The following is a 15,511-nucleotide window of genomic DNA, read 5'->3' as shown; positions in this document are numbered from 1 at the left end:
GCATTACAGCACAGCCTGGTGGAACCACTCGGCATTACAGGACAAGGTCAAATGAATGGAGTCATGACTTTGATATGATTTGGGCGATTCTGTACCAATCTTTGGCGGGCCGGATTGAAATGGTCAACGGGCCGGATGTGGCCCACGGGACGTAGTTTGCCCACCCCTGGTCAAGGGCATTACAGTGAATCCCTGCATATTCGCAGTTTGTCATTCGCAAATTCAGATTTTTTAAAAATTAATCCATCCTCAGTTATTCATAGAAAAACTCACTTATTTGCTGTTTTTATAAGGTGAGTTGAGGAGCTTCTTGCAGACATTTAGAAAGAAAGAAATCTCTAATATCCACGAGTAGGGCATTCCAGAGTACTGGAGCCTGAAAAAATGCTCTGCTGACTTCTTACTGGCTCTTGGACTCACCAAAAGACAAGCGTGTTGCGAGCATAGTGTAGTGACTCTGACCCAGTTGCCAAACAAATGCGCTGTATTATACATATACGGGTTTGGTGCCTGAGTAATTGTTCATTATGATCATATTCAAAGTTACATGCATTGTTTTCATCCATCCATCCATCCATCCATTTTCTGTCGCGCTTCTCCTCACGCGGGTCGCGGGCGTGCTGGAGCCCGTCCCAGCTGTCATCGGGCAGGAGGCGGGCTACACCCTCGACCGGTTGCCAGCCAATCGCAGGGCACATACAAACAAGCAATCATTCGCACTCACATTCACACCTACGGGCAATTTAGAGTCTTCAGTCAACCTACCACGCATGTTTTTGGGATGTGGGAGGAAAGCGGAGTGCCCGGGGAAAAGCCACGCAGGCACAGGGAGAACATGCAAACATGCAAACTCCACACAGGCGGGGCCGGGGATCGAACCCCGCTCCTCAGAACTGTGAGGCAGACGCTCTAACCAGTCGCTCACCGTGCCGCCTGCATTGTTTTCATTTAATAAAATCAATAACGGTAAAGAGTGAAGACACTAATTTAGGTTTTGTTTTTTTTAATGCCGCCTTGGTTTTATATGGGTATATGTTGAAACAGCCACGCTTATTTTCAATAAGTTACTGATGATTTAAAATCTTAGCCATTCATAGTGAAGACAATCATTATTAACAGAGCAAATGGTTTTGGTCCATTGAAGTAGACTTCTTTCGATAACGGGAAGGACAAAAGTGCATCACGGTAAAGACAAACAGCTTCATAAAAATCATGCTGGATGCACAATTCATGTGTTGCCCTTCAAACTCTGTAGAGACAAGTGCATACATTATCTGAACTACTTTTTTAAACCCACCACACTCGTCTTTATACTATCGGAGTAACGGTAAAGACACTTTCACAAAGTCGTTTATTTTACAGGATGCTATTGTGTGACTGCAGAGTGGCTGCCTCATCCTGTCACTTCAGCTCACAGATCCCTATGGCGTTTTGGTCAAATCATAATGAGGCTCTCTCCAGTGGCATTAACGCGAGACAGCTTGTGTGACAAAGGGCCGTTTGTAAAAGAACCAGAAAAAGGAACTCTAAAAAGATACTAAAATGCATTTGTGGTCGTTTTCATGGAAAATGCATCTGAAGCAATAGCACAACAATCATCTACCGTATATCCAAAAATGTTGGATATACGGTAGATGATTGTTGTGCTATTGCTTCAGATGCATTTTCATGTACCTTATTTTCAGAAACTCAACTGTAGAATATTTTTTTCTTAGAAACAATTATGCCCTTTTGATTTATACTAACTGCCAATCGTTCAAATACTCGACTTGTAGCAGCTTTGCCACATCCAATATGGAATACACGCTGACTGGCAGCAATGGGCTCAGGGCGGATCTATTTTCTTACGTATCTATGTCAGCCACCACGTACACTTCCTGTCTGTCCGACGATCACAAACACCCAAGGACGGATTTGCATGAATCAGTTGCAATTTACCGGTAGTGAAAATGAGGGACATCGTTGTACCCCGAATCTTTGTAATCGTCTTATGTGCGGTGGTTTTCGTCGCAGTTTTGGTGGTGAACGGCTTTGCAGGGGCGGGTAGAGGTGAGTAAAGCCACCCTCCCCAGCGCACTTGGCTGAGGCCGTGAATGGCGGGGGCTCCGAGGTCTCGGCGGCATTCCCACGTACAGTTTAGCTCGATAGGAAGAGTGAAAACTTACACCCCTTTCTGATCATACTTGGAGGACTTGGCAAAGAGAAGTAAAGCACGGGCGCGTTCTTGTGTACATCCCCACCCAACATCCATTTTTTTCACTGCGTTCAGGCCAGCCTCCACAAATAGAGCCAGGACCACTACACAGGATGTTGTCAGACATTGTATCGGTCCACTGTGGTGAAGGAGCTAAGCCAAAAGGTGAAACTCCCAATTTACTACTTGTCGATCTACGTTCCTACCCTCACCGGAAGAACAAGATCCAGGATAAAAGTGGACAAAGTGAGTTTCGTCCGCAGGGCGTCTGGGCTCTCCCTTAGAGAGAGAGAGAGTGAGAAGCCCGGTCATCTGGGAGGGGCTCCTCCACATTCTTCTTTTCCTTTCGGCTTGTCCCTTTCGGGTTCGCTACATCGCGTCATCCTTTTCCATGTAAGCTGCTCCTCCGCATCGAGAGGAGCCGTACGAGGTGGCTCGGACATCTGTTGCGGACGCCCCCAGGACGCCTCCCCGGTGACGGAGAACGACTCCCGGAGTGCCGCTGACCTCGACTCGAGATGGGAGTCGGTGGGGAGAATACTTCGAAGACCTCCTCAATTGCACCGACACGCCTTCCCATGAGGAAGCAGAGTCTGGGGTCTCTGAGGCGCACTCTCCTATCTCTGGGGTTGAGGGCACCGAGGTGGTTAAAAAGCTCCTCGGTGCTCAGGCCCCAGGTGTGGATGAGGTTCGCTCGGAGTTCCTCAAGGCTCTGGATGTCGCGGGGCTGTCCTGGTTGACACGCCTCTGCAACATCGCGTGGACATCGGAGACAGTGCCTCTGGACTGGCAAAATGGCTGCCTCATCCTGGCACTTCAGCTCACAGATCCCTAACATACAACATAATGAGGCTCTCTCCAGTGACATCATCGGTCAAGGCAGCATGAGTTACAAAGAAGGACTGTTTGTAAAAGAACCGAAAAAGGAACTGCAAGACACCGCGGTGCAACTGAGTACGTTCTTGTGGGAAAAAAGCCTCTGTATCCCATCATGTAATAAGCAGCTTCATAAAACTTTACAAATCATGAAAGTTCATTTCGGACACCTAACGGGAAAGACATTTTGGCATTAAAAGTGGAATAGTTTTCTTCGAAACAATTGACCTTTTGGTGCATAACAACCGTCAGTAATTCATATCAGTAAAATGTATCGAATTACAAAAGGGAATTGCTGTGGGCCGTGTCTTTACTGTACACTCTACGATTGATCAAATGATTTGCAAATGACACCTAAGCAGAAGAAAATGAATTGAAATGAATGACTGCTTTGCAGGTTCCTTCCATTCCTCAACAGGTAATGTGTCAGCGCGTTATGAGACGGACATCACCCCTGCTGGCTGGACTTTCTCCATTTGGGGTGTTATTTATACCTGGCTCTCCTTAATGGTCATATATATCACTTTATATGTGTTCAGAGGGTAAGCAAATATCACTGCAATCTAATATGACTTTGCATGCTCATCCCAGCTGAAACCTTTTTTTTCTCTTTTTGAGCAGATCCTGGGCTCATTGTCTGCTGCCGTACGCCTTCTATTTCTTCTGGCTCTTCAACATGGTGCTAAATATGATATGGCTGCTGTTGTGGGATAGAGAGTAAGTCTATGGTTTCTTATTTATCTGTTTACAGAATGCATGTTAATATTAGGGCTGTCTCTATCACATTTTTTTGCATCTGAGTCTTTGCTTTTACGGATCTGCCGAGACAGAGTCCCAAGCCAATACCTCGACAGTGCATTAAAAAGGACATGCATCCAAATGTTCTGTGTGTGTGTGTGTGTGTGTGTGTGTGTGTGTGTATATCTACTTTTGCTCTGTTACAATGTTCTAAATTTCGCTCGCTACTTTTATTTATCAATTATTGCTTATTTATCAACTATTTCGTGCGCGAGACTACGACTTCGACCTCCGCAGTAGGCGCTGTTTGCGCCGATCCAATTTAAGCGCTAGTGTCGTTTAAGTCTAGTTCACCAATCAAACGACACAAGAAAGTCACATGACCTCACAACGTCTTCCATTGGGCTTCCCGGGCAGAGGTATTAACACTAGATAAGCCAGCCCCGCTGATCGTCGCGCCTACGTGGCGGCCGTGTTGGGAAGCGACGGCGCGCAACTCATGTTTACATTTAGACGAACAAAAACAACAGCTTTTGTCTGGCACTGTCTGCCCAAACGGGGATATTTCAGCTCACTGATAAGTTGAGAAAAGCCCGTGCAGTAAATTGCAATGTTTTTTTTGTAGTTTTGACTGCATACACGCACACGGACAGCAACATAAGTATTTGCACATTCACATTTTATTTTGTCAATTTTAAAAAAGATTGTAATTGATGTTCATGCTGTGGTTAAAAAAAATAATCAGAAGCTACTCACTATTGACTCAGTACGGGAGTAATTATTTCCCGTTCTCTGGACCCTGTTCCTCCTTGTCTGGTGACGTTGGCGGGCTCCGATGTGGCCTTGCAGCCCTTCGGCTCCTGCTTTTCCTGTCTGCGCTGGCGCGAATCTGGAGCATCTACGCCCTCCGTGTCGGGCTTCCGCGTCAGCTGTTCTCCCCGACCCGCCAGCTCCTGCTAGGTTTGGTCTGCTTAACGCCAGGAAAAAACACATTTATCCTTTCAGGATGTTTTTCATCTCTGGGAAACTGGACTTCCTCTTTATCTCCGAGACCTTGCCAAGTGCTGGTGAGTCCTGTGTCTTGACAGAACGTTTACCTGACGAGTGCTGCTATTTCAATTCTCATCCTTCCTTCAATAATATGAAGTTTACCAGATTGCTGAAAAGCAGCCCCCCCCCACCTCCGAACTTCACTGTCGGTACGATGTTTTTAGGGTGATGTGCAGCGCTATTTCTCCTCCAAACGTGGTGTGCGCTATGGCATCCAAAGAGTTAAATTTTGCTCTCATCCCACCAGACTACTTTCTCCCAGTATTTAACTGGCTTGTCTAAATGTTGTTCAGCACACTTTAAACAAGCTTTGACATGCTTTTTGATGGGTTTTAAGCAAGGATTTAAAATGAGACAGTGATGAGGCTTGTCTGATGTGGAGTGGCAAAACATTCCACACTTTTGGAGCTGCAATGGCAAACGCTCGCTCACCTCTAAGTTTCGGCCCGGCTCTGGGCTCTGTCAGGAGCAGCTATTCGGCTGACCCGAGAGAGCGGCTGGGAACGTAGGGGTGCAGCAGCTCAGAGAGCTACGATTCGAGACTTTAAAAGCAAATCAAAGAATTTGAAAAGGAATCCTAAAACGAACAGGCAGCCAGTGGAGTGAAGCTAAAATAGATGAGATGTGCTCATACTTTCATGTGCCAGTTAAAAGACGAGCCGCAGCATTTTGAACCACTTGGAGACGAGCAATGGAGGACCCACTAACCCCCATATATAGTGCATTGCACTAATCCAGCCAAGTGGGCACTATTACAAATTGCCATTTCTGAAGGACAGGTTTGATTTTTTTCTTTTTTTTTTTTTGCTTGCTGCTTTAATTTGGGTATCAAACTTAAGATCAGTGTCCACTTTTACACCCAGGTTGTTAATGATGGACTTTTAATATTGTGCTCAAGGACCCAGATGAACTAGCTGGGGTCAAAGAAGTGCCACCAAAGAGCATAGCCTCTGTCTTTTTTTCATTAAAATTAAAAAAGTTAAGAGACATCCAGGATTTAATTTCATGTAAACTCTCTCGCAATGGCTAAGCACAGTAAGAGTCTTTTTTAAATGGGGGAATACATCTGACTGTCATCTGCATAGCAATGAAAAGAAATACCATGTTTCCTGAGAATTGAGCCGAGTGGGAGTAAACAGAGGGAAAATAGAGAGGGTCAAGCACGGAACCCTGTGGCACCCCATGTGAAAGGGGGCAGTGGAGGAGACAGAGTCAGCAAGGCTTACACAAAAGGTTCGCTGAGACAGGTAGGACCTGAACCATTCAAGTACTGTACCTCTGATGCCCACCCACTGCTCCAAACGAGCAATCACAATGTCAGGGTCCACAGTATCAAAGGCTGCAGTCAGATCTAAAAGTACTAGGACGACACAGTGACCAGAGTCAGTAGCTAAAAAGATGTCATTAAAAACTCTTAAAAGCGGTGATTCGGTGCTGTGCAATGTTTTAAAACCAGATTGGAAAGGCTCAATAATATTTTGTTTATTAATAACCTCCATAAACTGGGAATAGACAATCTTTTCCAAGATTTTAGAAAGGAAAGGCAGTTTGGGGGTAGGGCTAAAAATTGCCAAAACAGTGGGATGCAGCCCAGGTTTTTTTTTTTTTTTTTACCAAGTTTGCACAATAGCATGTTTGAAAACTAATGGGAACCACTCCTCCGACTTTCTGTCCCTTGTAATAACGGGGATCAAAAAATGCCTGCTCTCCATAGATCGCTTATTCTGGAAAAGACCCCGCAGATATCAGTCAGATTCGCAGATAAGGTTCTTCATGGGTGGAGGAGGGGCCCTTCGCATCTTAGTGGACGGTGGTTTCAGGCGAGGGGGGATGGGAGGAAGATCTTGGCGTGGTGTGCGTTGGATTCCAATATTGACTATCGTCTTCATCCTGTCCATCACACCAAGTAGATAATTTAGGCTAGTAGAGACTGAGTTTTGCGTTGGGGCTGTGGGAGATTCAACGTGCTGGCTCATCTCATTTGTCATTCGGATGACGCCGATGAATCCCTCTGCGCCTCGTGTCGCCTTATCTCCTGTTCCTCTGATTGTTTGGAAACAACTGCATCTTTTTGTCCTTCAGCCGTGTCACCAGGCCAGTGCTTTCTTTTCGGTCCGCTGAATAACGTACACTGTCAAAAATGTTGGCAGCCAATAACTTAAGTCAGTATATCAAAATTAGCATGACATTTGAAACGGCCACCTGCTCGAAAAAACAGACTTAAATAGCGCAAAGGGAACATTCATGTTTAGAAGAGCAGTGTGGGCTCTAGAATAGGTCATGTACTTAACCAATAGTTTTTTTGTGAATTTGTTACGGAGGATTTAAGAGGCCTTTGAAGTGTATTTATTTATGTATTTTTTAAGAAAGTTCCAAGATGGCCATTTGTAACGTTGCTAACTGCAATGTTTCCCAGCATATTTGCTCTTCATAAATTCACTTAGCAGCAGATTTTGGGGGTGGACCAGTCCTCCTATTTTCTGAAAACTCACCTATTCCCTGTTTTTGTGCTCAGGCTTAGGCAAAGCTATGTCTAATAAGAGTATTGCTTTCGCAAAGACTAAGAAGCAAAGAAGTCTTACCCTTCACCTAACAAAATGTGGAGGTGAAAATGCCACGAATTGTAATCCAATCCCTTTTACAGTTGAAACTTGACTCATACGGGTCATTTTCATATGCAGTCATTTGATCAATAATGGTAAAGACACACACACACATAAATATATAAAATGCTAAATCATTTTGAAATGTTTGATGCCACCTTGGTTTTATATGGTTTAAGATTTGTCTCTGTTTGTTCCCTGTTTCAGGTTGATGCTGTCAGCGCTGGTTTTATTGATCCTGATCGTGATTTCCAACTACAGTGCGTTGAGTATCTGTTGCTTTGCCACAGATTACTACGGACTCTGGCTAAAGACATATTATCCCAAAGATCTGACCTGTATCACAGTTTTGGTAGGTGGACAACTGTGCTTAAAAAAGATCTGAAACATTTTTTTTTTTTTTAAACATTTACCTTCAGCCAATGACCACCGAGGGAGCATGGTCGAAAAGGGGTTTGTACGTCTGCTTCACAGTTCTTAGTTTCAGGGTTCAAATCTCAGCCTTCCTTGATGGAGTTTGCATGTTTTCCCCGTGCTTGCATGGGTTTAAGATTATAAATTGCTCCAAGTTGTGGATCTGAGTGGAAATGGTTGTTTTTCTATATGTGCCTTGACAGGCATTTGCACAGACATTTTTGGAGGCAGGTACTCAGGCACCCATTGCCAAAATATATTTTTTTATGTTAACGAAATCAACACATTCAATAATACAACTATTAACAAAAGAGGTGAATGGAGGCTAGAGTGTTAAAAGAAGATCAAAATTAAGGAGGGCTAAGAGCACCGGTGGAGACAGGCTTGAGTAGATATGTGGAATTTAGAGTGAATCTTCAGAGACATAGCATAACGTAGCAAAATGTGGGAAAACGTGTAAAATACCTTCTGGTGGCGCTGTATGTGTATGTTCAGAATGTTTTCAGACCCCCTGACATTTTTCACTCTTTCTTATATTGCACCCATTTGTTCAAATCAATTAAGTTCATTTTTTCCTCATTAATGTACACACAGCACCCCATATTGACAAAAAAAACAGAGTTCAGAAGCAGAATTGTGGCCAGGCACACATCTGGCCAAGGTTAAAAAAAAAATTCTGCTGCACTTAAGGTTTCTAAGAGCACAGTGGCCTCCATAATCCTGAAATGGAAGACGTTTGAAACGATCAGAACCCTTCCTAGAACTGGCCGTCCGGCCAAACTGAGCAATTGGAGGTGAAGAGCCTTGGTGAGAGAGGTAAAGAATAACCCAAAGATCACTCTGGCTGAGCTCCAGAGATGCAGTTGGCAGATGTGAGAAAGTTCTAGAAAGTCAACCATCACTGCAGCCCTCCACCAGTCGGGGCTTGATGGCAGAGTGGCCCGACGGAAGGAAGCCTCTCCTCAGTGCAAGACACAGGAAAGCCCGCATGGAGTTTGCTAAAAAAAAAAAAAAAGAAAAACACCTGAAGGACTCCAAGATGGTGAGAAATAAGATTCTCTGGTCTGATGAGACCAAGAGAGAACTTTTTTGCCTTAATTCTATGTATGGAGAAAACCAGGCACTGCTCATCACCTGTCCAATACAGTCCCAACAGTGAAGCATGGTGGTGGCAGCATCATGCTGTGGGGGTGTGTTTCAGCTGCAGGGACAGCGAGACTGGCTGCAATCGAAGGAAAGATGAATGCGGCCAAGTACAGGGATATCCTGGACCAAAACCTTCTCCAGGGTGCTCAGAACCTCACACTGGGCCGAAGGTGTACCTTCAAAAAAGACAAGGACCCTAAGCACACGCTAAAATACTAAAGAAGTGGCTTCAGAACAACTCTGTGACAGTTTTTGAATGGCCCAGCCAGAGCCCTGACTTCAACCCAATTGAGCATCTCTGGAAAGACCTGAAAATGGCTGCTCACCAACGTTCACCATCCCACCTGACAGAACTGTAGAAGATCTTAGCTCAAAAGGGTGTTTCTACTAAACACTGAGCAGAGGATCTGTGTGATATTTCAGTTTTTCTTTTTTAATAAATCTCCAAAAATGTCAACAATTCAATTTGGTTCTGTCAATATGGGGTGCTGTGTGTACATTCATGTGGAACTTTAATTATTTTAGCAAATGGCTGCAATATAACGAAGAGTGAACAATTGAAGGGGGTCTGAATACTTTCCGTACCCACTGTATGTTCACTTTGTATTATTGTAATTGATGTTCGTGTCAAATGTATTTATTTGTTTTGATTAGCTAATGTCATTTTGCCTCTATATGTGTAAATATTCAAGGTCCAGAATGGTTTGGCTCTCTACGCCACATGGACGTCCATTGCTTCTTTGATCAACTTCACTTTAGTTCTTCAATTGTGGGGTGTGGTCCGGAGCACAGCAGCAACAGTGTCCCTTTGCCTCCTCTTTGCTGAGCTCGTCGGATGGTAGGCTCACTAAAGACATTTAGGCGACATTTACACGACAGTATGTTCCCAGCGGCCGCGGCAGCCCAGTTTGCCTGAAACCGAGTGCGCTGTCAGATTATGGCCTTCTCACGATCCATCACATTGTCAGTGATGCTGCTAAATTAAGGTTTGATCAATTAGTTTCTTTCAACAACTCATTTACTATTCCATCTCTTGTGGCAAAATATGCAAAAGAGCCCATTATTCATTTAGACACTGCATAGTGCACTAGAGTGGCTCTCACCCTCTCACAACACACACATTCAACATGAAGCGTTATGAACTGGTATGCCACAGCTCGCATGAAACGCGTGGCTTAGCTTGGGAAGAGTAGTCGACGGCAAGTGTGAGATTTTGGGAAATAGGTTTCCCATCCCACTATGGACTGCCTCCAAGTTGTATTCCACCGTATTCCATTTGAATACGGCCAACTCGGTTTCTCAGCCGCACCGTGACTGCTTGAGCAAATATTTTGACAATTTAAACATCTCGCAGGGCATCCACGGCAATCACTTCCTATCATGTTTGCCCAACCCATTCTCCTGCAATCTCTCTCCAAGATCCCATTTTATCGGCTTTTCTGAAACGGTGCTGCCATGGCCGCTGGGAAAATCGTGTGAACGTAGTCTGTGACATTTTTTTGCCAATCTGTGTTCTTGAATGTTCTATAGTTATGAACAGCTCAGCAGGCACGAATGACTTAAGTTCTGCCTTTACAAAGATTCAAAAAACAACTCCATTTTGATTGAATACAGTCAGAGATGTATTGATTTCAAAATATATTTATGATTTTTTTATGATGCTGTGGTGTAGAGCTGGACCGCATCATCTTGAGCATTGTCTAATTTTTGTAGTCACCTCATTTATGAGATGAACACCAATAAGAGCTCTCTGTCCAGGTTTATACTTGAAAACTGGGTACTGGATCGCTGGGTGCGCAACATTCTGACAGTGTACCCCGTTGTGATCGTGGCGCTGTTTGGAAATGTCTTCAAACATTTTGACCCAGCGGGCCCCAGCCCAAATGTCATCTTTACGGGTGAGTTTAACATAATTTCAGCTTGACAGAAAATTGAATTCAGTTCAGTAAGTGATCAAGAGAAAGCAAGATAGATGGGAGAAGGACAAAGGATGAGACATCTACACAAAAGAATAGGTTTATCAGTAATGATCTGATCAAATTTAATAGTGATGGAGGTCCATTATCTACTCCTATGACTAGTTTCTTCTTCTACTACTAAAAATATAGCGAATGTAGGTATGTTGTTTGCTGCAGCTCTGAAAGCTGAAGCACCCACTAAAGGGGAAAGAGAAATATTCTAAGTTAAATGTAAGGGGGGAGGCATTGGCATAATATTTGAGTAAAGTACAGGTCACTTTTTTTTTAGTTTAGTCGGTCCTGATGACATACCTGTGGAGGTATGGAAGCTTGTCCACATGCAAGAGGCTTTTAGAAAATACAAGGACAATCAGAAGATAAATGTAGTCGAGGGAATTGAGCCAGCAATGCAAGCAAGCATATTTAAAGAGGAAAGACTTCTCTCTCACTCTCGTTCGGTGCAGACACTTTTTTGCTCCCTCTGCTTGCTTCGCCTCTGTTCACATTTTCCCCCAAAATTAGAAGCAGTGATTCCTGGATATTTTTACACCTGCGGGACTGCACGTGTTTGTAGATAGTTGTTGCCGTATTCCAATATTTTCTGATACCCTCTCACCGTTACGTGAGCGTGGCCTGCTAATTAGCACAAGCCTGCTATTAGCAACAAGAACAGCACTCAAGATGCCTCCCTTTTCCACTGAGGACTATCACGGACTGCTGCAGAGGATGTCAATCCTGGACACGAAAATCCACTGTCTTGGAGTGTATGTGGATGTAAATGGACAGTCGGGGAATGAAACCACTCTACCGATGTCTCAAAATGGTGAGCAGAAGTGTGCTGACAGACCGTCACTTAGCTCAACAAAGAGGAGGGATGTGTACTGTGCCACTGTAAGGTATGAAAGTAAATCATACAGGAAAAAAATGGCACCCCAAAGGTTAGTAGTTGGAGATGGAGCTGTCAAGGATCTGAAACGTTTTTGCAGTGAGAAGAACACCAAAGTAGTGTTTTACCAATGACATGGTGTCTGATTTCTCAAAAACAAAAATCCTGGAGCTCACTAATCAGCACCCAACTGTGAAATCTGTCATTATACACACAAGGTCCCTGGATGTTGTCAAGCAACAATCAGAGGTACTAAAACGAGATTTCATTGACCACCTAACCAAAGTGCAAAGTTTGGATGCTGAGGTTTTCATGAGAGGACCTCTCCCAACGGTGCGAGTTGGAGATGAAGTCAACTAAGGAAGTGGCTCAGAGAAATGTGTACTGCACTATCTGTGAATTTCATTGACAAGTTCCGCTTTTTTTGGGAGCGCAGACATCTTTACAAGGCAGACGGTTTCTGTCTAAATAGACAAGGGTTTAAGTTGTTGGGTGCCGACATTTTTTTTACTGGATACGTCATTCAGCAGCCCGAAAGGAAAACACTGGATTGTTGACACGGCTGAAGGACAAAAAGATGCAGTTGTTCCAAACAATCAGAGGAACAAGGGATAAGGCGACACAAGGTGCAGATGGATTTATCAGCGTCACTCAACCAATCGGCGGAACAAAATGAGATGAGGCAGCACTTTTAATCTCCCACACCCCTCCCTGCCGCATTGGAGCAAAAACGAAACGCCAAATTCACTATGACCTCTACAGGCAGTCTTTGAAATTTGAACCAAGAGTTAGTCAGGGCTAGACAGTAACACTTTTCTGAAATCATCAGTAAGAACTTCAACAATACTCGCACTCTGTTTGCTGTGGTTGACAAGCTCACAAGACCCCCCCCACACACACACACCCGAATCGGATTGCTCCAGAACTCCCAAAGCAAACATGGTGAAGCGGCATTTAGCTGTTATGCTGCACACAAATGGAATAAGTTGCCAACAGAAGTGACGTCAGCCCCAAATGTGAATGTTTTGAAGTCCAGGTTAAAAACTCATGTCACTTTTCTTTCCTCATGTTTTTTAGAGCATTTCCACTTTTAAATTATATTTCATGCACTGTACGTTGTTTTAAATAGTACTTTTATTGAGTTTGAAATGTTTATAAGCTGTTTTTTCATGCTTTTAATCATGTAAAGCACATTGAGTTACCTTGTGTTTGAAATGCGCTATATAAATAAATTTGCTTGGCTTTGCTAAAGATTGAGTTGACAAGAATACTTGTTAACATTTGAGGTTTAATGCATTTCCTTTATAATGCGTATCCTATTTTTGTGCTGTCTTTAAAATTTCACATGAAATATCAATCAATGAGTTAAATTGAAGCCTCAGGTTATGAATTTAAAAACATTTCCGTGACCCCAGAAAACTTGTTGGCAGCAATGACTCTCATAAGGTACAAATGGACTATTTTGCTTTGGAGAAAAAGAAACCTTACTGAGCAATTTCATTTGGTAAACTACCAAGTTGCAGTGAACTTGACCAGAATGCCACTGTTCAACACACAAGCCACAGTGAGAGTTTCATGAAAGGAAAATGAAACAAATACCAAGCTGGCTAGCTAGCCCGACGTTTACCAGTAGCTTATGCACAAGTAACAATAAGGAACTGGTTGGACTGGCAATATGGAACAAATGCAAGTGAAGAGCAATGTTTAGCTTGATTTATTTTATTTTTTTTTTAAATTTATTTTACCAACTGCAGTTAAAAAAGAGCACCGCAAGGAATTCTCGGAAGCAGCAGCAAGCGCCATGATGCTTTGCGCTGCCTACAATGGCAAGACCATCACTGAGGGGCATATACATATAGTTCAGCCAGCAAATTGTCCATTCTTTGGACGTCCATATCAGTTGATTATCGTGTCACTCAAGCAGAGCACACCCGCCTTGTGTAGAGTGTGTGGATGGTGACCTCAAGTGGATAAATAAATAACTGTACCTCTCTAAACCATCACAAATTGCCATTGATTTGCATATATGAAACTTTAAAATTTATATAAATATGAAATAATTGGTGCTACTCTGCTGAGTTTGTCTATTAGGGTTTTTTTTTTTTTTTTTAACAGAACCACCGTGATAAACGAGGGATTAGTCCATAATTGATTTGAAACGATTTTATTTTTAAATTGGGTGTTATTTCAGAAATGAAATACAATGTTAAGAACAAAGCGTCTTTTGTAAGCGTATGTGATTTAAACAGATATTCTAAGAATCTGGTTGATTTCCCCCCCAAAATTTTAAATACATGTTTTGGGTTGCTTTTATTGAATTAAAAGAATGAAATCTTCTTTTTCGCTTAAAACTAGTTTTAAAAGGACTGCAAAGAAAGGTTTAAAGTATTTACCATGTCATCTAGTAGTGGAAATGACAGCAAGAAAATGAATGAATGGAAATAGAGCGAATACGTTTCACGACTTAAAGGGAAGTCCCCACACGGAGTGCAAGCAGGATCCGCTGGTGACATACAGCCAACCAAATAATTTTGACCTCTGAACAAATGTCACGATCATATTCTCAATGGTGTGGTCGGCTAATGTATAGATCTACTTCATCAAAAGAAATGATCAGACAGGGTTACAACAAAACGCATGTCCATATTGTCCGCATTGTTGCCGAGTAATCTGCATGTCTACTTTTTTTTTTGTCCTATTGCTGTAGTTAATCTCCTGGTGTTGACATGTATCCTGCTGGTTTTCCGAGTCTGTAATGTCATCTGGAGAAACAGGAGGAGACCCCTCTTCGCTCCAGGGTCAACGCGGCTGCTGATTTCACCCCTCGATGGAAGCAAATTTAAGATCTTATCCTAAAGAAGGAATCTTGTTGTTTCCTTCAGACCACTCGACACGTACGGTCAACCCCCTTTCGACGTGCTATTAATGCGCAGCGCCAATTAAATGGCATTCGCTTGATACTTCAAGATCTAAGAACGGAAAAAAATACAGTGCCTTAAAATGGGATCACCAAGGAGGTGGATAAAGTCATTTATGCTCTGTCTACTAAAATGCTACACCTTGTCCAAGCTAATGTATAGTATATTAAAATGTACTGTATACTGAGCAGCATCGTGCTCAATGAAATTATACTTTCCTAAAGTATTTCTTTTTTATAGGCTAATACATTTAAGTATTAAGGTCAACATGGTCGTATTTTCTACTGAGCTGTTTGCCAATGTTAAGATTGCATTTCTACCAATTATAGTATCGTGTTTTTAAATGGCAGATTTTGTGTACCTATTCCATTCCGATTGTTACGTTAAAGTACCGTATCACTCCTGACAAACGGGACAGCATTGTGTCGCCTGTACCTTACAATACTGCTATGACTTTACCCCAATAAAAAAAGGATCCCACTATGAAATGGTTTTGCGGCACCCTTTTCGCAATAGACAAGACCAATTCATGCTGAACCAAACTAGCTCGACTTTATTATATATATATATATATATATATATATATATATATATGCATGTGTGTGTGTACAGATATGTGGAAAACGTGGAGGTGTGTAAAAACATGCTGGTGGCGCTGTATGTGTATGTTCAGAAAGTATTCAGGCCCCCTTAAATTTTTCACTGTTATATTGCAGCCATTTGCTAAA

At 42.9% G+C, this 15,511-nt stretch overlaps 1 protein-coding gene across 2 annotated transcripts; it reads left to right on the top strand.

The window, feature by feature from the left end:
• Positions 1–1,863: 1,863 nt before the first annotated feature.
• si:dkey-29d8.3 (uncharacterized protein LOC556220 homolog) lies at positions 1,864–15,271 on the top strand. 2 transcript variants are annotated; one of them, XM_061797331.1, is made up of 7 exons: positions 1,864–2,049; positions 3,468–3,612; positions 3,692–3,787; positions 7,669–7,813; positions 9,714–9,859; positions 10,780–10,919; positions 14,573–15,271. In XM_061797331.1, the coding sequence occupies exons 1-7, from the start codon at positions 1,950–1,952 to the stop codon at positions 14,719–14,721; spliced, it is 921 nt and encodes a 306-aa protein (XP_061653315.1). In that variant the 5' UTR covers positions 1,864–1,949; the 3' UTR covers positions 14,722–15,271. The 2 variants fall into 2 exon arrangements, with proteins under 2 accessions (XP_061653315.1, XP_061653316.1); XM_061797332.1 differs by lacking the exons at positions 9,714–9,859; positions 10,780–10,919; positions 14,573–15,271 and adding exons at positions 4,814–4,875; positions 7,374–7,463 and having other exon boundaries at positions 7,669–7,806.
• The last annotated feature ends 240 nt before the right edge of the window (positions 15,272–15,511 follow it).

The sequence above is a fragment of the Phyllopteryx taeniolatus genome, chromosome 14, assembly GCF_024500385.1.
Source record: "Phyllopteryx taeniolatus isolate TA_2022b chromosome 14, UOR_Ptae_1.2, whole genome shotgun sequence".
In the NCBI taxonomy this organism is placed as follows: domain Eukaryota; kingdom Metazoa; phylum Chordata; class Actinopteri; order Syngnathiformes; family Syngnathidae; genus Phyllopteryx; species Phyllopteryx taeniolatus.
The sequence above is the reverse complement of the archived record's forward strand: the minus strand, read 5'-3'. Positions and strand labels throughout refer to the sequence as shown.